Source organism: Bubalus bubalis, chromosome 1 (assembly GCF_019923935.1).
Source record: "Bubalus bubalis isolate 160015118507 breed Murrah chromosome 1, NDDB_SH_1, whole genome shotgun sequence".
NCBI classification, from domain to species: Eukaryota; Metazoa; Chordata; class Mammalia; order Artiodactyla; family Bovidae; genus Bubalus; species Bubalus bubalis.
The window spans coordinates 196,617,993-196,641,153 of record NC_059157.1 but is presented as its reverse complement, the minus strand read 5'-3'; the positions used below and the strand labels follow the sequence as shown (position 1 = coordinate 196,641,153).

Below are 23,161 nucleotides of genomic sequence, written 5' to 3'. Positions count from 1 at the left end.
ATATTTTAGATTCCACATATAAGCAGTATCATAGGATGTTTGTCTTTCTGTGTTCAGATTACTTCATTTTGTGTGATAATCTCTAAATGAAGTATCCATCCATGTTGCTGCAAAGGGCATTACTTCATTCTTTCTTATGTCTAAGTAATATTCTATTGTGTATATATACCACATCTTCTTTATCCATTCATCTGTCAATGGACACTTAGGTTGCTTGCAAGTCTTGGCTATTGTAAATAGTCCTGCTATGAATATTAGGGTGCATGTATCCTTTCAAATAATAGCTTATTTCAGATATATGTTCCAGAGTAGGGTTACTGGATCAAATGGTAACTCTATTTTTAGTTTTTTAAGAAATCTCCATACTGTTCTCCATGATGGCTATACCAATTTATATTCTCACCAACAGTTAGGAGGGTTCCTTTTTCTTCACACCCTGTCCATCATTTATTATTTGTAGTTTTTGATGAACATTGTGCACTTTAAACACATACAAATTTTATTTATCAGAAATAATCCTATAATAGATAAAAAAGATAGTATGGAGTTGGCCCTAGGAATGCAGAAATCATTGCACATTTGAAAATCATCTGATAATATTTGCCCTGTTAATAACATCACTCATGATATTATTTTTCTGCATTCTATTTCAATATTAAACTTCTGTGACATTCATAAAGGTTAATCAATTAATTTGTGAGGTTGTTATGAGGATCAAGTTAAGTAATAGATGCAAACCCTTAATAATGGGCCAAGCACAATTGGACAGTAATACATTTTTGCCAGTTAGGAATCTGTTTCTTGCTTGATTAGGTTCATACACACATCTCTTTCATAGAAAAAAAAAAGAGAACATTAATCATGTCCTTCCTATATTTATTTCTGAGCTGGCATTTCCTGTTGTGGCCTCACCAACCAGTCATTGTCCCCATGATTTTGGACATGATTTCATGACCCTTTAGAACTACTTGAAGTGCTGGCCTCCAACAAGATAAAAATGATAAATGGTTAAAAAAAAATAAAAAAGAAAGTGTAAATTGAGGCACTACTTCCTTCATTGAGAAAGCCTTGCTACAATAATAATAAAATCAGTGAAATATCTGTGTGCTTAGTGATGCAGTTACTTACTTACGTCATGGTGCAAGCTTCTTATCTTGTCACAGGCCAGTAAACTGTTTGTGGATTGGCACTTTGACTACCAAGGTCTTAGAGTATGTCGTGTCTTACACAGAATTTGGATTCTGAAGTCAGCATTTGTACTTGCTCTCATTGCGTCGTACTATGGCACATATTCTAAACGTGTATATAAGGATGTCATCAATAAATGTGACTTTGACATATTTGACTTCCCTGGTGGGTCAGACAGTTAAGCATCTGTCTACATCGTGGGAGACCCGGGTTTGATCCCTGGGTTGGGAAGATCCCCTGGAGAAGGAAATGGCAATCCACTCCAGTACTATTGCCTGGAAAATCCCATGGACAGAGGAGCCTGGTAGGCTACAGTCCATGGGGTTGCAAAGAGTCGGACATGACTGAGCGACTTTACTTTACTTTGACATATTTACTTTTCTCTTGGGGTCATTGTGTATAATGAAATCTAATACAATATGTACTCCAAATTTTGTAACTGAAAAGTAATTTTAGTTACAACTGAAGTAGTAAAAATAGCCGTATGTTTCTTACCTTGTACATATGAAAATAGCAGGAAGATCAATCAGTTCTTTGACAAAGATCAGAGATGGGGCAAGTTTCTTCACATGTGACAATATCTGTTGAATAATAATGGCTCTCCACACATTGTGTAGAGATGAACTTAGAGAATGTATCTGAGAACAAGTACTGATATTGACTAGTAGGGATGATGTGTGATAATACCACATAGTAAGTATTGCCATCCTTGGCTAGGAATTCCAAATTTATCCTCCTACTAAAAACAGTGACTTGGGTTATTCTGTTGCAGGACATGAAAACCTTGGCAGAAAAGAAGAACCAGGTCTTACTTATGAAAGTAGAGATGCCTCTCTTCAAGAATATTACATGGATGTGACTTTTCTCATAGATGCTTCCAAAAGAATAGGAAGTGATGAGTTTAAGGAAGTGAAAGCTTTTATAAGCTCAGTGCTTGATTATTTTCATCTGGCCCCAGATCCACTGACCTCCACCTTAGGAGACAGAATAGCAGTCGTGACCTACTCTCCTCCAGGCTATATGCCCAACACAGAAAAATGCCCTGTCTACCTAGAATTTGATTTGGTCACTTATAACAATATACACCAAATGAAACATCATCTCCAAGACTCCCTTCAGCAGCTCAATGGAGATGTTTTTATAGGCCATGCCCTTCAGTGGACACTTGACAATGTCTTTGTAGGAACTCCCAACCTGAGGAAAAACAAAGTTATCTTTGTTATATCTGCTGGTGAAACCAACCCTTTAGACAGGGAAGTCTTAAAAAATGCATCTCTGAGAGCCAAGTGTCAGGGCTACTCCATATTTGTGTTTTCTTTTGGTCCTCTACACAATGACAAGGAATTAGAAGAATTAGCCAGCCACCCACTGGATCATCACTTAGTCCAGCTTGGCCGAACCCACAAGCCAGATTTGAACTATATCATCAAATTTGTCAAGCCATTTGTTCATTCAATCAGACGTAAGTCATCAAAGTTTTATTTTCTGTTGCTTTTGCAATAGATATCTCTGTGTACAATCCACCAGTAACATGATTCTCATTTTCGTCAAGAGTGGTGGTGTCCTAGGTGTGAGTAGGAGGCGATGAGAAAACCACAGAGAAAACCCCAGGTCCTAGTGACCTTGAGCTCTGCTGTCTCACTGTCAAGAAACTAATAAGTGTCTTTTAACCCTAACCTGTGAGGGCTCATTATGTGTCAAGTCTTTTAAAGGATTGGATCATTTAGTCCTCAGGATGGCACTCAAAGGAGAGTGGTAATATCCCCATTTTACAAGTGAGAAAACTGAGGTTCAGAGACATTAAATCAGTTGCTCAAATGCTCACAGTTAATAGCAAATTCTAGACTCAATCCTATGCATTCTGACCCCAAAGTTGTGCTCTTGTCCATTAAGCTATACTTTACTTACTAAAGCCTTAATGAAAGTATTACAGTGACATCACTTTAATAAGTAGTACTCCACTCCCACCACCCTCCACCTACTCCAAGGACTTCTGTTTTACCTTGTCACTCTAAGCCAACTTTGGTTCTGGCTTGAATTATTAAGAGCCAGGGGCATGAATCTCTTGTAGAGCCTCTGTCTCAGACAGCTGGCTCGGGCACAGCCAGGCAAGGGGTTTGCGGGTCTCTTTGCATAGTAGGCATTTGAGAGAGGTGTCCAGTCTCTGTCCATGTGCCATAAGTCCAGACATGGTTATAGGAGCAAACCTAAGAGCTGTAGCATCAGGCCAGTCCTGGCCAGTGCCGTGAATTAGGAGTGCAGCAGAGCCACACTCGTAGCTGCTACAAGTTTAGTGCGAAATCACAGGGATACAGATTTTTCTGGTGTTCATAAGGCCCACAGCTCACAGAACCCTCAGAAATCTTAGCACTTAGGATTTATATTTAGTGGCAAGCTTGTCATTTGCAAAAAAAAAAAAAATGCCTTCTTCCAACCTCAAGATAAATAAGGCAGATAATTTCAATAGTTAATGCTGTCTTCCAGAAAGTCCTCCTTTCAGAAGGAGAGAAAGAGATGATAGAAGGGGTTAAGAGTTATCCTTGGATCCTGTAACACAGAGAGCATAATTTTTGACTGAATCACTGCTACATCTCGCTGACTTGGCCAATGAGGTATTGCAAAGTCAGAAGGTGCATACTTTGCTGAGTCTCTTATAAAATGAATTTGCTCTTGGAAACACCCCCAACTCCAGGAAAAGATGAACTGAATTTGGGTGATAGAATATGGAAGGGTAAAATTTAGACTAACTGTCCACTCTCTCTCTAGGTGGCATCAACAAATACCCCCCTGCAGATATGAAACCCAAATGTGTTAACATCACCTCTCCCACTCCAGAGAATAATGGCATAGGAAACACTGTATTGTGAGTTGACAAATTCACAGTTTGGGTCATATTACCACTAGAAAAAGTTCTTAAGAAAGTAATTTGAAATAAATGGCATTTTAGTTTTCAGGATGCAACTTTGGTTGTGGGGTATGTGTGTGTGTGTGCATGTGTGTGTGTTTTAAATGTTCCTGATTTGTGACAACATCACAGATCTGGTGTTAATAGCACATAGAATATGATGCATATTAGAAAGAACCATATTTCTATTTCTGTAGTTTTTATTAAAGAAAGGGGCTATTAACACCTTATTAGTAACTATATAATATCATACTGTCAAAACAGAAAACTTATATATCAAAGGTTAGATGTAATAGTTTTAGAGAATAAGAAAAAAGATGAAAAAGAAAAACTCATAAAGTGGCAACAAAAACATACCGTTTTGAAACAGTACCCATATGGAGCCTGGCGGAAAGAATTCTTTTAAGTTTGGTTTTGCAAAGTCCAACCCTAAGTACTCAGTAAAAATTCAGTAGTGAAAATAATATGGTTTGGAGCCCTATTATTAAACATGGGCACAAATGTTTAATTTCCCTTTGGAATATGAAAGAGTTGGCCCTCCAGTCAGATTTCTTACACAAACTACCTTTGGACTATTCCAATAACATGCATAAAATTGATTCCTGTTACCTTAGCTGCCTGTAACTACACTGAATCCTGAAAGGGGCTTGGTTAACCTATGTTTCATCACTTTTCTCTATTACCTTAGCCTTCTTCCTGAGGTATATGAAATTGAGATGGAGAACACTGAGCTTTCGGGTGACCCCGATTCCCAGCAGCTGCATTTCTTTGAAATAGGGAACAGTCATAGTAACAGTTCTGGTATCACCACTGATTTGATCCAGAGGTTATACATGCTCTTTTCATCTGGGGAACTGATGATGCAAGACAAGAAAGAGGCACATTCAGAAGAAATTACATCTCCAGCAAATGACAGACAAGATGAAAAAGGTAACCTTGAGTGCTGAAGAGTTGACAAGCCTGAAATACCTCTGTCTGGATTTTCCCTGGTAGAAGATGAGCAATTAGAACTCATCTGGATGAACAGAGATGGCATAATAGAAGCATTTATCATCTAGACTACGTGGGGTCCCCAAAACAAAGGGACAAAGGAGATAAAACTCTAGAAGGGTGAAAAAAGGGGGCCACTGGTGTTGACAAAACCAGAACGAGATAAAAATGCCTGGGGTGAGTCAAGGCATAGAAACATAAGAGGGGCAGGGGGGAGGACCACAGGTCCTCGGGGAGCAGGAGAAGCTCTGCATTCTTCAGGAGATGGGGGAGAGGAGAGGAAGTGGACGTCAGGCCTCCAGAATGTGAAGGCTTGGGGTCTACTTTATCCCTTGGTGACCAGCGCATTCCTGGCTTGAAATGTAGGCTTCTGGCTGAGCCCCAGTGCAGCAGAGACCAGACAGGACATGGCTGCTATGGTTCTGAGATCTCTGTGTGCTTCTTAGGGTACATGGGGAAGTGGCTATGAATGCACAGCTAAAGAGAAATTAGAGATGGAGAAGAGGCAGCCATGACTGGTTTCAGAGCAACTGTTCACAATCTCTGCTGTGTACCAAAATCATGGGAGAAATTATTTTAAAATAAATATTCCTGAATATCTACTAAAGGTGAAAATATGCATATCCTATGACCCAACAATTTTACTGCAATGTCTATACCCAACATAAAAATATATGTTTACTAAAGGCCAGGTATGAGAATGTTCAGAGCAGAATTATTTGTAACGGCCTCAAAGTGGTGACAGAGATGCCCAACAGTGATATGATATACATTTGTACAGTTATATAATAAAGCACTATATATGTGTAAATTATGTACATAATATACTCTATGTGCTGTGCTGTGCTGTGCTTAGTCACGCAGTTGTGTCCAAATCGTTGTGACCCTATGGACTGAAGCCTGCTAGGCTCCTCTATCCATGGGGATTCTCCAGGCAAGAATACTGGAGTGGGTTTCCATGCCCTTCTCCAAGAGATCTTCCCAACCCAGGGATCAAACCTAGGTCTCCCTCATTACAGACAGATTCTTTACCATCTGAGCCACCAGAAAGTCCCAAATATTATATACGTAAGTATCAGTTCAGTCAGTTCAGTCACTCAGTCGTGTCTGACTCTTTGTGACCCCATGAACTGCAGCATGCCAGGCCTCCCTGTCCATCACCAACTCCCAGAGTTCATTCAAACTCATGTCCATCAAATTGCTGATGTCATCCAACCATCTCATCCTCTGTTGCCCCCCTATCCTTCTGCTTGGAGTACTTCCCAGCATCAGGGTCTTTTCCAATGAGTCAGTTCTTCGCATCAAGTGGCCAAAGTATTGGAGTTTCAGCTTCAGCATCAGTCCTTCCAATGAATAGTCAGACTGATTTTCTTTAGGATGGACTGGTTTGATCTCCTTGCAGTTCAAGGGACTCCCAAGAGTCTTCTCTAACACCACGGTTCAAAAGCATCAATTTTTTTGGTGCTCAGCCTTCTTTATGGTCCAACTCTCACATCTGTACATAACTACTGGAAAAACCATAGCTTTGACTAGATGGACCTTTGTCAGCAAAGTAATGTCTCTGCTTTTTAATATGCTGTCTAGGTTGGTCATAGCTTTTCTCCAAAGAGCAAGCATCTTTTAATTTTATGGCTGCAGTCACCATCTGCAGTGAGTTTGGAGCCCTCCAAAATAAAGTTCTCACTGTTTGCATTGTTTCCCCATCTATTTGCCATGAAGTGATGGGACTGGATGCCATGATCTTAGTTTTTTAAATGCTGAGTTTTATGCCAGCTTTTTCACTCTCCTCTTTTACTTTTATCAAGGGGCTCTTTAGCTCTTCTTCACTTTCTGCCATAAGGGTGGTGTCATCTGCATATCTGAGGTTATTGATATTGCTCCTGGAAATCTTAATTTCAGCCTGTGATTCATCCATTCTGGATGTTTTGCATGATGTTCTCTGCATTATAAGTTAAATAAGCAGGGTGATGGTATACAGCTATGATGTATTCCTTTCCCAATTTGGAACCAGGTCATTGTTCCATGTCCAGTTCTAACTGTTGCTTCCTGACCTGCATACAGATTTCTCAGGAGGCAGGTAAGGTGGTCTGGTATTCCCATCTATTTAAGAATTTTCTACATTTTATTGTGATCCACACAGTTAGGCAATAAAGCAGCAGCAGATGTCTGGAACTCTCTTGCTTTTTCAATGATCCAGTGGATGTTGGCAATTTGACCTCTGGTTCCTATGCCTTTTCTAAATTCAGCTTGAACATCTGGAATGGAAGTTCATTTCACGTACTGTTGAAACCTGGCTTGGAGAATTTTAAGCATTACTTTGCTAGGATGTGAGATGAGTGCAATTGTGTGGTAGTTTGAACATTCTTTGGCATTGCTTTTCTTTGGGACTGGAATGAAAAATGACTTTTTCAGTCCTGTGGCCACTGCTGAGTTTTCCAAATTTGCTGGCGTATTGAGTGCAGCACTTTCACAGCATCAACTTTTAGGATTTGAAATAGCTCAACTGGAATTCTATCACCTCCACTAGCTTTGTTTGTAGTGATGCTTCCTAAGGCCCACTTGACTTTACATTCCAGGATGTCTGGCTCTAGGTGAGTGATCACACCATTGTGGTTATCTGGGTCATGAAGATCTTTTTTGTACAGTTCTTCTGTGTATTTTTGCCATGTCTTCTTAATCTCTTCTGCTTCTGTTAGGTCCATACCATTTATGTCCTCTATTGAGCACATCTTTGCATAAAATATTCCCTTAGTATCTATCTTTTTTTTTTTTTTTAAGAGATCTCTAGTCTTTCTGCTTCTATTGTTTTTCTCTATTTCTTTTCATTGATCACTGAGGAAGGCTTTCTTATCTCTCCTTGCTATTCTTTGGAACTCTGCATTCAAGTTGTTATATCTTTCCTTTTCTCCTTTGCCTATAGCTTCTCTTCTTTTCTCAGCCATTTGTAAGGCCTCCTCAGACAACCATTTTGGCTTTTTGCATTTCTTTTTTCTTGGGGATGGTCTTGATCACTGCCTCCTGTACAATGTCACAAACCTCCATCTATTTTAGTGCTTCAGGCACTCTATCTATCAGATCTAATCCCTTGAATCTATTTTTCACTTGCATTGTATAATCGTAAGAGATTTGATTTAAGTCATACTTGAATGATCTACTTTGCCAACAAAGGTCCATCTAGTCAAGGTTATGGTTTTTCCAGTGGTCATGTATGGGTATGAGAGTTGGACTGTGAAGAAAGCTGAGCACCAAAAAATTTATGCTTTTGAACTGTGATGTTGGAGAGGACTCTTGAGAGTCCCTTGGACTGCAAGGAGATCCAACCAGTCCACCCTAAAGGAAATCAGTCCTGAATATTCATTGGAAGGACTGATGCTAAAGCTGAAACTCCAATACTTTGGCTACCTGATACGAAGAACTAACTCATTTGAAAAGACCCTGATGCTGGGAAAGATTGAAGGCAGGAGGAGAAGGGGACAACAGAGAATGAGATGGTTGGATGGCATCACTGACTCAATGGACATGAGTCTGAGTAAACTCTGGGAGTTGGTGATGGACAGGGAAGCCTGGTGTGCTGCAGTCAGTCCATGGGTTCACAAAGAATCGGACACGAACTGAGTGACTGAACTGACTGATTGACTGAGAGACTGTAGACTCCAGGTCTGGGTCACCTCAGGCCAAACAACTGACAGGGAGGGAGCGCAGCCCCACCCATCAGCAGACAATTTGATTAAAGTCTTGCCCACAGAGCAAGACACAGTTTTCCCCACAGCCAGTCCCTCCCATCAGGAAGCTTGCATAGCCTCTTATCCTCATCCACCAGAGGGCAGACAGAAGAAATAAGAACTACAATCCCAGCAGAAGCCTCCAGAACTAACACCACAATCACAATCACAGAAAGCTAACCAAAATGAAAAGAAATAGGATTATGTGCCAGATGAAGGAACAAGATAAATCCCCAGAAAAATAAATGAAATGGAGGTATGCAACCTCCCAGAAAAAGAATTCAGAATAATGATAGTGAAGATGATCCAGGATCTCAGAAAAAGAATGGAGAAGATTCAAGAAATGTTTACCAAAGACCTAGAAGTACTAAAGCACAAACAAACAGAGATGAACAACACAGTAGAAGGAATCGATAGCAGAATAACTGAGGCAGAAGAACAGAAAAGTGACCTGGAACACAGAATGGTGGAAATCCATAGTGCAAAACAGAATATAGATTAAGAGTGAAAAGAAATGAAGACAGCCTAAGAGACCTCTGGGACAACATCAAACACCCCAATATTCACATTATAGGGGTCCCAGAAGGTGAAGAGAAAGAGAAAGAGACCAAAGAAGATGTTTAAAAATGAACAGTCTGGAAACTTTAACAATATAAAAAGGTCTAACATATGTTTCATTGGTATTCTAGAAGGAAAGTAGAAAGGGATCCATTCAGGAAAAAAAAAAATTGAGAAAATAATGGCCAAAACTTCCAAAATTTGGTAAAAGACACAATGTTACAGATTTTTAAAGTTCAAAGAAAACCCCACTCAGACATATTAAAATCAAACTGCTGAAAACAAAGGAGAAATAAACAACCTGGAAGTAGTAGCTTCCCTGGTGGCTCAGATGGTAAAGCACCTGTCTGCAATGCAGGAGACCTGGGTTCAATCCATGGGTTGGGAAGATCCCCTGGAGAAGGGAATGCTAACCTACTCCAGTATTCTTGCCTGGAAAATCCCATGGACAGATTAGCCTGGCGGACTACAGTCCATGGGGTCATAAAGAGTTGGACATGACTGAGTGATTAAACACAACAGTAGGGAATACAATTAACAATGTAAGCACAGGAATTACAGGCAGAGTCTTTACCATCTGAGCCACCAGGGAAGCCCTCCACTTCTGTATGTGTGATGTATAATAAAATAGAAAAATGGAGAAAACTTCTGAAGGGGAGAAATTATGAGAAATGACAATAAATGAGAAAGTTATTGATAATGCTTGCTTGATTGCAATCCTTCTGATTCTACTAACCTTGGCATTTTTCAGCCATAAACTACCTTGAAATACCAGAGAATGTGATTTAATTGATATGACTGTGGGCTTGGCAATTGAATGGTCAGCAAATATCAGGCCAATTATAATGCATAGATGCATTTGGGAAACACAGATTTAGGGGGTTCTTTCCCACGCTTGGGCTGCCCCATTTGCTCAGTGGTAAAGAATCCACCTTGCAATGTAGCAGCTGCAGGAGATGGTGGTTTGATCCCTGGGTGGGGAAGATCCCCCAGAGAAGGGCATGGCAACCCACTCCAGTATTCTTGCCTAGAGAATTCCATAGACAGAGGGCCTGGTGGGCTACAGTCCACAGGGTCGCAAAGAGTTGGACATGACTAAGAAACTATCACTATAGAAGTGGATGCTGTCTTTAATCACTTCTCTCAGAGAAGTCTAGCTGACTGATTGATTTGGTGACTTGGTCAGCCCCGCTCCTTGAAGTCTGTCTGAGTCTCTTCAGAAAATCTCACTTTGGCTTTCCTCTTAGGCTTATGAGAAATTAGAATTTGAAAATCAGAAAAGCTTTAGAAATCTCTGAGTTGTACTGTGTCTTTTTATAGATAAGGAAGTAGAAGATGCAGACATCTGAAGCGTCTTACCAAAGAACATCCACATCACCTACTGCTTTGTCACCGTGATTCATACTCTATAATTATGTTTATAAAACAAAAGTACACCTTAAGGCTTGAAAAGGAGATAATAAAACCTACCTCTGGGTTGCTGAAAGGTTGGAAATGATACCTTTGAAGCTCAGACTACACACTGTGCCTGGTACATAATCAACTAGGCTTGTCCCATGAATTACCTGCCTGGTAATATGTTTGACAATTAAAAATAAAAATCCATTGTGAAGAACAGTCAGCATTTACACTGCTTTGCTCACTTATGTTTTCCCAAAGAGAATGGGCTTTTCTTTTTACCTGCCCATTTTTCCTGATGTTTTCGTTTTAGCCACCTACTTAATGTACATGCTTTCTATTTGCTCATCATAATGTACATTTGCAAGGTTTTGATGTACATTTTGAAAAGTGTATCTGTATTCATTTTTCCATTATGCCAACCCAGGGACTCTTTCTTAGCCTTTATTTTTCCATCATTCAGGGCTTTGTCTCTCAAAGTGTGGTCCCTGGACCAAGAACATCAGCATCATCTAGGAATTCATCAGAAATGCAGATTCTTGGAGTCTACCAAAGACCTACTAAGTCAGAAGCTTGGGTCAGGGCCTTCCAGATGACTTTGATGCAGGCTAGAGTTTGCCAACCACCGACCTAATGTATAGATCTTGAGCCTGAGTTAGTCTTATTAATGGGGGTCCCATCACTAGATATTACAAGTATTTGGGGAAAATCCTGTTTCTGTAAAATACTAATAAGTAGGGTTTTTTTTTTGTTTTTTGCATGATTTCTCATTGACTTTAATGACCTCATTTTCAATGTAATTCTGAGAGAAGGGCTAATAGTCAAGCCACTTTGACCACTTTGATTTTGTTTCAGGGAGCATCTTTTCAGACTTATGTTTTATAGAAACCACTTTGGGAAACAGTAGTTGAAAGAATGAATCCAGAGGACAGACACGAATTTGAATCTTATTTCTGCCATTACTGGTCATTTGATCTTGGGCACATTGTTTTGCCTCTCTAAGAGTCTGTTCTCCACCTGGGGTAACAGTACCCTACATCATAGGTTGATGTGTGCAGTAAATGAACGTAAAGTGCTTCAAACAGCAGTTTGCAAAGAGTAAAAGTTTAATAAATGTTGGGTATTGTTTAAGATGATGATAATGATAATGATGATGATGGCAGCCATAGTGGAAAGAAGGCTAAACTGAGAATAAGGAGATCCAGATGCTAGTTTTGGTTCTGTTGGTAACTAGCTTCGTGATCATGAAAAGTCACCTGATTGCCCTGGTCCTCAACTTTCTTTTTTGTATTATGGAGGCACTTGGGCAAGGCTACTGTATTTTATACTTTAGGGACACTGTGGGACATACAAAGACTTTCAAATGCATGGATTTCTAAGAAATAGTACTAAAGGACTCTATCTACCTGAGAATGGTTACATATGAAGAATCATGGAGATCTTCTTTCCTGTATCCCCTTTTACAAGTGCCCCCATGTCACACACACACACACACAAATGGCATGTTTCTCAGTCATTCTAAATCTTTGTATGACAATTTGCCCAGGTGTAAAGTCTTCTTAGGGAAGCACAGGCTGGGGGGCGTGTTGTCAAACAAACTGCCATTTAAATATTGGATCTAGTCTATACATCTGTGTCTCTTTTGCTGTCTCGCATACAGGGTTATCGTTACCATCTTTCTAAATTCCATATATATGCGTTAGTATACTGTATTGGTGTTTTTCTTTTGGGCTTACTTCACTCTGTATAATAGGCTCCAGTTTCATCCACCTCATTAGAACTGACTCAAATGTATTCTTTTTAATGGCTGAGTAATACTCCATTGTGTATATGTACCACAGCTTTCTTATCCATTCGTCTGCTGATGGACATCTAGGTTGCTTCCATGTCCTGGCTATTGTAAACAGTGCTGTGATGAACATTGGGGTACACGTGTCTCTTTCAATTCTGGTTTCCTTGCTGTGTATGCCCAGCAGTGGGATTTCTGGGTCATAAGGCAGTTCTATTTCCAGTTTTTAAAGGAATCTCCTCACTGTTCTCCATAGTGGCTGTACTAGTTTGCATTCCCACCATCAGTGTAAGAGGGTTCCCTTTTCTCCACACCCTCTCCAGCATTTATTGCTTGTAGACTTTTGGATCGCAGCCATTCTGACTGGTGTGAAATGGTACCTCATTGTAGTTTTGATTTTCATTTCTCTGATAATGAGTGATGTTGAGAATCTTTTCATGTGTTTGTTAGCCATCTGTATGTCTTCTTTGGAGAAATGTCTATTTAGTTCTTGTGCCCATTTTTTGATTGGGTTGTTAATTTTTCTGGGATTGAGCTGCAGGAGTTGCTTGTATATTTTTGAGATTAGTTGTTTGTCAGTTGCTTCATTTGCTATTATTTTCTCCCATTCTGAAGGCTGTCTTTTCGCCTTGCCTAGAGTTTCCTTTGTTGTGCATAAGCTTTTAATTTTAATTAGGTCCCATGTGTTTATTTTTGCTTTTATTTCCAATATTCTGGGAGGTGGGTCATAGAGGATCCTGCTGTGATTTATGTCAGAGAGTGTTTTGCCTATGTTCTTCTCTAGGAGATTTATAGTTTCTGGTCTTACTTTTAGATCTTTAATCCATTTTGAGTTTATTTTTGTGTATGATGTTAGAAAGTGTTCTAGTTTCATTCTTTTACAAGTGGCTGACCAGTTTTCCCAGCACCACTTGGTAAAGAGATTGTCTTTTCTCCATTGTATATTCTTGCCTCCTTTGTCAAAGATAAGGTGTCGATAGGTGCATGGATTTATCTCTGCGCTTTCTATTTTGTTCCATTGATCTATATTTCTGTCTTTGTGCCAATACCATACTGTCTTGTACTGTAGGTTTGTAGTAGAGCCTGAAGTCAGGCAGGTTGATTACTCCAGTTCCATTCTTCTTTCTCAAGATTGCTTTGGCTATTTGAAGTTTTTTGTATTTCCATACAAATTGTGAAATTATTTGTTTTATCTCTGTGAAAAATACCGTTGGTAGTTTGATAGGGATTGTATTGAATCTATAGATTGCTTTGGGTAGTATACTCATTTTTACTATATTGATTCTTCCAATCCATGAACATGGTATATTTCTCCATCTATTAGTGTCCTCTTTGATTTCTTTCACCAGTGTTTTATAGTTTTCTATATATAGGTCTTTTGTTTCTTTAGGTAGATATATTCCTAAGTATTTTATTCTTTTTATTGCAATCATGAATGGAATAGTTTCCTTAATTTCTCTTTCTATTTTCTCATTATTAGTGTATAGGAATGCAAGGGATTTCTGGGAGAGGGAGAGGGTGGGATGATTTGGGAGAATGGCATTGAAACATGTATAATATCATATATGAAATGAATCACCAGTCCAGGTTTGATGCATGATACAGAATGCTTGGGGCTGGTGCACTAGGATGACCCAGAAGGATGGTATGGGGAGGGACGTGGGAGGGGGGTTCAGGAGGGGGAACACATGTACACCTGTGGCAGATTCATGCTCATGAATCTGTGGAAAACCAATACAATATTGTAAAGTAATTAGCCTCCAATTAAAATAAATAAATTTATATTAAAATCTTCAAAAAAAAGGAACTAACAGAAAAAATAAACAAATACATAAATATTGGATCTGTAGGCTTTCTTTACACCAGGTAAGAATTCAGATCTTTCCCATCCTGTACATGTTTCTGTTACAGAGGACGTGTGTTGCTAGAGCTTGGGTATTGGAACTCATGTTTGGATATTCTAAATCCACATATGTGACAGAGTGAACATGGTTGGAGTTATGATACATTTCATTTAGTAAACTGGCCTGTTCCATTTCCCTTGTCAAAGGATACAGCTTTCCTGAGTGAAAATTCTGAGAACAAAGCAGAGAGCATTACAAGAGAAACACCGAAGGAGAGCAAGCATGGTTTCACCACACTGAAAGAATCGTAGCAAGAGCCTTAATCATTCAAGGATTTCAGAATGAAATCTCAGGATGTCATAACAGAGATCCTTAGCAATATACTTATTTCAAGTGGAAGAAGAAATCAGACACTTTTTAAGGTGGAAATTCTTTTACAGTAAGGACTAGTTGATTAGTTTTACAGTAAAGCCTAGTTCTGCCAATTAGACTACATGGGGATATGTCCTTAAAAATGAATGAGCTAAGTTGCAGCTTCAGAATTCTGAAGAAAAACTATGTAAAACAGAAAAACTATGTAAATCATAAGAAATATTATTTTATCAAAGAAAGTACATATCCAATGTGCTTATTTATTATGTAACTGGAAATTTGTTCCTCTTAATCCCCTGAATCCTTTCCAGCTTCCACCCATTTGTTCTCTGCATCTATGAGTCTATTTTTATTTTGTTTTGTTTGCTTATTTTAATTTTTAGATTCCACATATAAGCAAGATCACTTGGTATTCATCTTTCTCTGTCTGACTCATTTTACTTAGCATAAAACTCTCTAGATCCATCCATGTTGTCACAAAGGGCAAGATTTCATTTTTATGGCTGAGTAGCATTTCATTATATAGACATATACATTATATATATATATATTTCATTATTTATTTATATATACACAATACACATTTATATATGTGTGTATATATATATATATATTCTTTGTATATTTTGCATATTAATTCCTTATTGGACATACCCTTTGCAAATATCTTCTCCCATTCAGTAGAGTGCCTTTTTCTGTTTTGTTTTGTTGATAGTTTCCTTAACTGCAAAAGTTTTTTTAGTTTCATGAACTTTCATTTGTTTATTTTTGCTTTTGTTTGTCTTGATAAAGAGTCAGTCCTTTAGGAAAGCATGCTTCTTATGTTTTCTTCTAGGACTTGCAGGATTTCAGAGTTAAGTTTTTAATCCATTTGAGTTTACTTTTATGGTGTGAGAAAGCAGTCCAGTTTGATTCTTTTTTATATAGCTCTACAGTTTCCCCAAAATAATGTATTGAAGAGGCTGCCTTTTCTCCACTGTGTATACTTGTCTCCCTCTTTGTAGTTCAATTGACCATATAAACATAGGTTTATCACTGGGCTCTCACTTATGTTCCGTTGATCTATATGTCTGTTTTCTACTAGTACCATACTATTCTGAGGACTGGATTTTTTGTAGTATAGTTTGGAATCAGGGAGCATGATGCCTATGGCTTCGCTCTATTTTCCTCAAGGCTGATTTGGCTATTCAGGGTCTTTTGGGTTTCCATACAAATTTTAGAGTTAATTTGTTCTAGTTCTATGAAAAGTGCCACTGATATTTTGATAAGAGATTGAGTTGAATCTGTAGATTGCCTTATGTAATATAGTCATTTTAACAATATTAATTCCTCCAGTTTATAAGCATAATAAATCTTTCCACCTATTTGTATCATGTTCAATTTCTTTCATCAATGTTTTACAGTTTTCCAAGCTATTCCTGTGAATTGTGCTTCAGAGTTTTCTTGACTAGAGGCTTTCTTACTCTTTCATAGACTGTTAATTGGTCAAGAGTTGCCTTGAACTCCCAAGTACTCTGGCTCTATGAGGTTAAAGCCAGTAGCTGGACACCAGCATTCCAAAGACTAGTATGAGCTGATGCTGGAAGCCAAAGCTCACAAGGAGGTGATCAGGGAAGAGTGGGGAAGAGGGATAGGAGGGGAGATTACTGTCAAAAAAAAAAATAGAAATTAATGCTAAAAAAAAAAAGATTAGAGGGATTCTGGGCAGAATCCTTCTATCTCTGCACTTTGCTTTTACCAGTCACTAAATATGCTAAGCATCAAATTTCAGATCATCAGTGTACCAGTATTTTCCCAGGAAGAAGTATATCTATACTTCCATTTACATGTTGTTCTTTTATACCTATGCTCACACCACTATTTTATCATGACTATTGAAAATGGCAAAACTATGCCATTTTTTTTTCTTATGTGGCATGAAAAGGAATAGACTCTAAAGGGAGTATTTTAAATAAATCCAGTGACATTAAGAGCAACACATATTTTTGTTTTGCAGATGGTGAAGACACAAGATGATCATAGCAGAAAAGAATATAGCTCCATTGGCGTGAGAAATTCCACACGGTTCTAACTAAGAAGTATAAATCGTCTTATTAGAAGTGGAGTCGTAAGTGGCAGGAATCTTTCACAACTAATAACATGTTAGATTTGTTCTGTTCCGAATCTGATGGAAAGACTTCTCTGAGTGAAGACATCAATGAGCAGACCCAAGAAACTAGGAATGATTTAATTTCTCCTGAGAATTGGGATAACTGACTTTGAAGAGTTAACTGAATCCTTTCTTTGACAACTCTGTATGAGGCATCAATTGTAATGATGCACCTGCCTACCGGGTATTTTTGTCATAATTTTTTTCATATCTGTATCTCAAATTGGACTGGAGTAAAAAGGATTTTGGATTAGAATTTCCTAGGAATGCCTTCTGTTTTTGAGAAATGAAAGTCCATGCCCATGTCTTCATTTCTGGTATGTCCCTAGGGCTGCATTTAACACTGATTGATCTGTAAGACCCCATCTGTCCAGCTGCTACCATCATAGACAATGTTTGCCGTTTCCAGGACATTTACAAAACAATGAAATTTGTAAGAAAAGAAAAAAGTGAGATAAGGCTAATTTTATAAAGTGCTATTGTGTGCTGTGATCATCTGTTTTATATTTTAGCATGCTTTACTCTGTTTGTACTTGATTTTGGCTGCGGACAAAACAAAACATTCCGGAAAAACATGAGTATTCTATGTGACAGAACTGTTCTTGGGAATTACAATGTTAGCAAGAGACAAGTTCTAAAATAAAGACAAGTTTGACATGGACACTTGTTCTGTTCATTTTTACTTCACTGTAGTCCAACGCAGACTCATTAGACCACCAGTGCAGGATAATTACCAAGTCAATGAGTATATTTTGTATATTTTTAAAGTGACTATGTTAAGAGGGTTCTACTAAAGGCACTTTTATACTTTTTCTCTATAATTCTCCTTAACAATACTCTTGTGTTCAAATAATTTTAAAGTAATCCAATCAACTAATTCTAGGTTGTTGAAAAATTTTACAGTAGCCTTTACTGCTCCCTGGGAAGTTCTAGAGCAAACTCTACTCATTTAATAAAGTTTTATTTTCCCCTAAGAGTACATAAGATCCCTAAATCTAAAAGTGACATGGGTTATCAAGAATATGAGGCCTGGAGGGAAGGGGTAAGGAGGGAAGTGGGAGGAAGGTTCAGGATGAGGGGGACACATGTATACCTATGAATGATTCATGCTGAGGTATGGCAAAAATCATCACAATAGTCTAAACAATTGTCCTCCAATTAAAATTAATTAATTTAAATTAAAAAAAAATGTGAGGCCAACTATGGTGAACCATATGGAGGTTCCCTAAAAAACTGAAAATAGAGCTATCATATAATCCAGCAATTCCACTCTGAGACATATATCTGGAGAAAACCATAATTTAAGAAGATACATGACCCCAGAGTCCATTCCAGCACTATTTACAATAGCCAGGACATGGAAGCAACCTAAAGGGCCATCAACAGATAAATGGATAAAAGAGCTGTGGTACATATATAAAATGCAATACTACTCCCTTTCATGTAGAATCTTGAAAAATGATACACATGAACTTATATACAAAACAGAAACAGACCCATAGACATGGAAAACAAAGGTATGGTTACCAAAGGGGAAAGGGAGTGGAAGGGATAAGTTAGGAATTTGGGATTAACAGACACATTATTGCATATAAAATAGATAACCAACAAGGATCTACTATATAGCACAGGGAACTATACTCAAGATTTTATAATAAGGTGTGAAGGAAAAGAATATATATATATATGGACTTCCCTCGTGGCACAAACAATAAAGTGTCTGCCTACAATGTGGGAGATCCAGCTTCAATGCCTGAGTCGGGAAGATCTCCTAGAGAAGGAAATGGAAACCCACTCCAGTATTCTTGTCTGGAAAATCCCATGGACAGAGGAGCCTGGTAGGCTACATACAGTACATGGGGTCACAAAGAGTCAGACATGACTGAGCAATTTCATATACATACACACACACACACACACACACACATACATGTGGAATGAATCACTTTGCTCTACAATGGAAACTAATACAACAATCTAAGTCAACTACACTTCAATTTTTTTAAATGTGAGGCCAGAGAAACTCACACGATGCTGAGGAGAGAATGAAATGTCTTGTCTGACTAGCATCCTTAGCCACATCTGGCTAGATTTATGATGCTCATGTCCTACAACCCAGCAAACTCACATTAGATCTACATGCCTGTAGAAAGTCTTACATAGGATACTCAAGGAACCAAAGTCAAGTACGTTCACTGAAGCACAGTGTGTTTTAGTGAAGATGTGAACCAACCAAAATGTCCTAAATGTGGGATATGCATAGAATGGAATACAATACAGCCATTAAGTTGATAAGCTAGAGCTGTATTTATGGACAAATCTTGGAAAAAGTTGCAGAAGGATACATTATGACATCATTCATACAACATCCTAAAACCTGAGAAGCAATATCATGCATTGTTTATGAGTACTCACAAATGGAGACAGAGCATATGCGGGGATGATAAACACCAAATTCAAGACAGCAGTTATCTTTCAGTGCGGAGGGGTAAAGCTGAGGTCCAGTTGTCATTATAATGCTTTATTTCTTTAGCTGGGTGGTGGAGAGTGAGTTTTCCTTATATAATTTTTTATACATTTTTGGATGCCTGACATATTTCATGATGTAAAAAGTGTAAGCCAAGTCATGGAAATAAATGTAAAATTCAAGTAAAGCCTTATGCTATACCTAGAATCAGTTAAGATTGTGAGGAAATAATACATATATATACAAATATATATATATCAGTTCAGTTCAGTTGCTCAGTCGTGTCCAACTCTTTGTGACCCCATGGACTGCAGCATACCAGGCCTGCTTGTCCATCACTAACTCCTGGAGCTTACTCAAACTCATGTCCATTGAGTTGGTGATGCCATCCAACCATCTCATCCTCTCTCGTCCACTTCAATCTTTCCCAGCATCAGGGTCTTTTCCAATGAGTTACTTCTTTACATCAGGTGGCCAAAGTATTGGAGTTTCAGCTTCAGCATCAGTCCTTCCAATGAATATTCAGGACTGATTTCCTTTGGTATGGACTGGTTGGATCTCCTTTCAGTCCAAGGGACTCTCAAGAGTCTTCTCCAACACCACAGTTCAAAAGAATCAATTCTTCTGTGCTCAGCTTTCTTTATAGTCCAACTCTCACATCCATATTCTCTCTCTATATATATATGTATATATTCTATATATATGTATATATAGAATGTACATATATTCATATATATGTATGTACATATACACATATATATATGTATACATATACATATATGTATATCTATATATGCATATATATATATTATATATAGAATATATACTTATATATATTCCAGAAACCCTGACTTAATGAAAACTCCTCAGGGCAAGGATCGTTTTTATATAAAATATAAAACACCTTTAACATGAAGCATCAGGGAAACTTTTCTCCTTCATTGATATATCACAGAATTTGAATCAATGTATAAAATTATTTTCAATTTTGATGTGAATTTTACATCTGAATGGTCACAATTTGATGCATATAAGAGGTAAAAATGGTGACATTAAGTGACATTGACTGGAGGAACAACTGCACTGTAAATACAGGGAACTTTTAAATAGGTGTACTGTGTATTTTCTGTGAGTATGGTTTCAGTGTGTTTGCCCTCTGATGCCCTCTTGCAACACCTACCGTCTTACTTGGGTTTCTCTTACCTTGGGCGTGGGGTATCTCTTCACGGCTGCTCCAGCAAAGCCCAGCCATTGCTCCTTACCTTGGACGAGGGGTATCTCCTCACTGCCGCCCTTCGACCTTCAACGTGGGATAGCTCCTCTAGGCGCTCCTGCGCCTGCACAGCCACGGCTCCTTGGACGTGGGGTTGCTCCTCCCGGCCGCCGCCCTTGGCCTCAGGCTTAGGGGCGTGGGGTAGCTCCTCCCACCCGCCGCCCCTGGGCTTGGGGCGTGGGGTATCTCCCCCCAGCCGCTGCCCCTGACCTCCAACGCGGGGTAACTCCTCTCGTCACCGCCCCTGCTTCAGCAATATGTGAACCGTGAAATTCCTGATGTTCAAGCTGGTTTTAGAAAAGGCAGAGGAACCAGAGATCAAATTGCCAACATCCGCTGGATCATGGAAAAAGTAAGAGAGTTCCAGAAAAGCATCTATTTCTGCTTTATTGACTATGCCAAAGCCTTTGACTGTGTGGATCACAATAAACTGTGGAAAATTCTGAAAGAGATGGGAATACCAGACCACCTAATCTGCCTCTTGAGAAATTTGTATGCAGGTCAGGAAGCAACAGTTAGAACTGGACATGGAACAACAGACAGGTTCCAAATAGGAAAAGGAGTTCGTCAAGGCTGTGTATTGTCACCCTGTTTATTTAACTTATACGCAGAGTACATCATGAGAAACGCTGGACTGGAAGAAACACAAGCTGGAATCAAGATTGCCAGGAGAAATATCAATAACCTCAGATATGCAGATGACACCACCCTTATGGCAGAAAGTGAAGAGGAACTCAAAAGCCTCTTGATGAAAGTGAAGTGGAGAGTGAAAAAGCTGGCTTAAAGCTCAACATTCAGAAAACTAAGATCATGGCATCTGGTCCCATCACTTCATGGGAAATAGATGGGGAAACAGTGGAAACAGTGTCAGACTTTATTTTTCTGGGCTCCAAAATCACTACAGATGGTGACTGCAGCCATGAAATTAAAAGATGCTTACTCCTTGGAAGGAAAGTTATGACCAACCTAGATAGCATATTGAAAAGCAGAGACATTACTTAGCCAACAAAGGTTCGTCTAGTCAAGGCTATGGTTTTTCCTGTGGTCATGTATGGATGTGAGAGTTGGACTGTGAAGAAGGCTGAGCACTGAAGAATTGATGTTTTTGAACTGTGGTGTTGGAGAAGAGTCTTGAGAGTTCCTTGGACTGCAAGGAGATCCAACCAGTCCATTCTGAAGGAGATCAGCCCTGGGTGTTTTTTGGAAAGAATGATGCTAAAGCTGAAACTCCAGTACTTTGGCCACCTCATGTGAAGAGTTGACTCATTGGAAAAGACTGATGCTAGGAGGGATTGAGGGCAAGAGGAGAAGGGGACGACAGAGAATGAGATGGCTGGATGGCATCACTGACTCCATGGATGTGAGTCTCAGTGAACTCTGGGAGTTGGTGATGGACAGGGAGGCCTGGCGTGCTGCAATTCATGGGGTCACAAAGAGTCGGACACAACTGAGTGACTGATCTGATCTGATCTGATTGTGTATTTTGAACATTCAAGCCAAAAGTAGAATACTGGAATTTGTGCTGTTGAGAACCAACAACAGAGAATGATCACAGGATGATAAAAATACATGAATATAGAGTAAGGCTGCTAAGTAGAGCCAGTAATTGCTTTGGAAATCAAAGAAGGAATAAAAAACACTTGGGATTTGAATAACTGGGAGAAACTTCAAAGAAGAAATAGAATTCACATCAGGTCTCTCCCTCCAGTTCCTTTAAGAAAACAGTACAAACTCCTTCCACGTCTTAAACGATTCTGCAAAATCTGGCATTTGCTCACTTTTTCAGCCTAATCTCTCTCCCCTGCAAGGAACCTGTTCCTCTCCCTATGTCTTGTTCATCCTCTGGTTGGGTCTCACCTTCTTGAAACACCTTCCATAAATTCTTGAAGCTGAGCAGGGTAACCACCTTCCCCTCTGAAGTCCCACTATATATTCTCCCATTCCTGGATTGTTCCCTCTGGGTCCTCATCAGGTCAGTTCAGTTCAGTCACTCAGTCATGTCCGACTCTTTGCGACCCCATGGACTGCAGCACGCCAGGCCTCCCTGTCCATCACCAACTCCCGGAGTTTACCCAAACTCATGTCCATTGAGTCGGTGATGCCATCCAACCATCTCATCCTCTGTCATCCCCTTCCCCTTCTGCCCTCAATCTTTCCAGCATCAGGGTCTTTTCCAATGAGTCAGCTCTTTGCATCACTTGGCCAAAGTATTGGAGTTTCAGCTTCAACATCAGTCCTTCCAATGAACACTCAGGACTGAGCTCCTTTAGGATGGACTGGTTGGATCTCCTTGCAGTCCAAGGGACTCTGGGAAGCTTATACTGGTATATTGTCTTGCCCATCCACTTCTTTATGTCCCCAAGGGGCACTGAAGTGAGCATCCCTATTAATTCATCACTGTATCCCCAACATCCGAGATGGTCCCTGGCACTTAAAAGGCACCCAATAAAGACTGAATGAATGAGCAAACTCATCTTGAAAGAGAAATGTAGTTTAGTTTGATGGG

General features: G+C 39.2%; 1 protein-coding gene across 4 annotated transcripts in view; it reads left to right on the top strand.

Annotated features, from left to right (window-relative positions):
- Positions 1–17,576, top strand: part of COL6A5 (collagen type VI alpha 5 chain) — a 161,387-nt gene extending 143,811 nt beyond the window's left edge. For 2 of the 4 annotated variants that reach the window (XM_025294091.3, XM_044948523.2), the window contains exons 38-41: positions 1,961–2,650; positions 3,955–4,051; positions 4,782–5,023; positions 16,763–17,576. In XM_025294091.3, the coding sequence (XP_025149876.3) occupies positions 1,961–2,650; positions 3,955–4,051; positions 4,782–5,023; positions 16,763–16,782 (1,049 nt within the window). In that variant the 3' untranslated portion in view covers positions 16,783–17,576. The remainder of the gene's footprint in view (positions 1–1,960; positions 2,651–3,954; positions 4,052–4,781; positions 5,024–16,762) is intronic. The other 2 variants (XM_044948525.2, XM_044948537.2) reach the window with 2 other exon arrangements.
- The last annotated feature ends 5,585 nt before the right edge of the window (positions 17,577–23,161 follow it).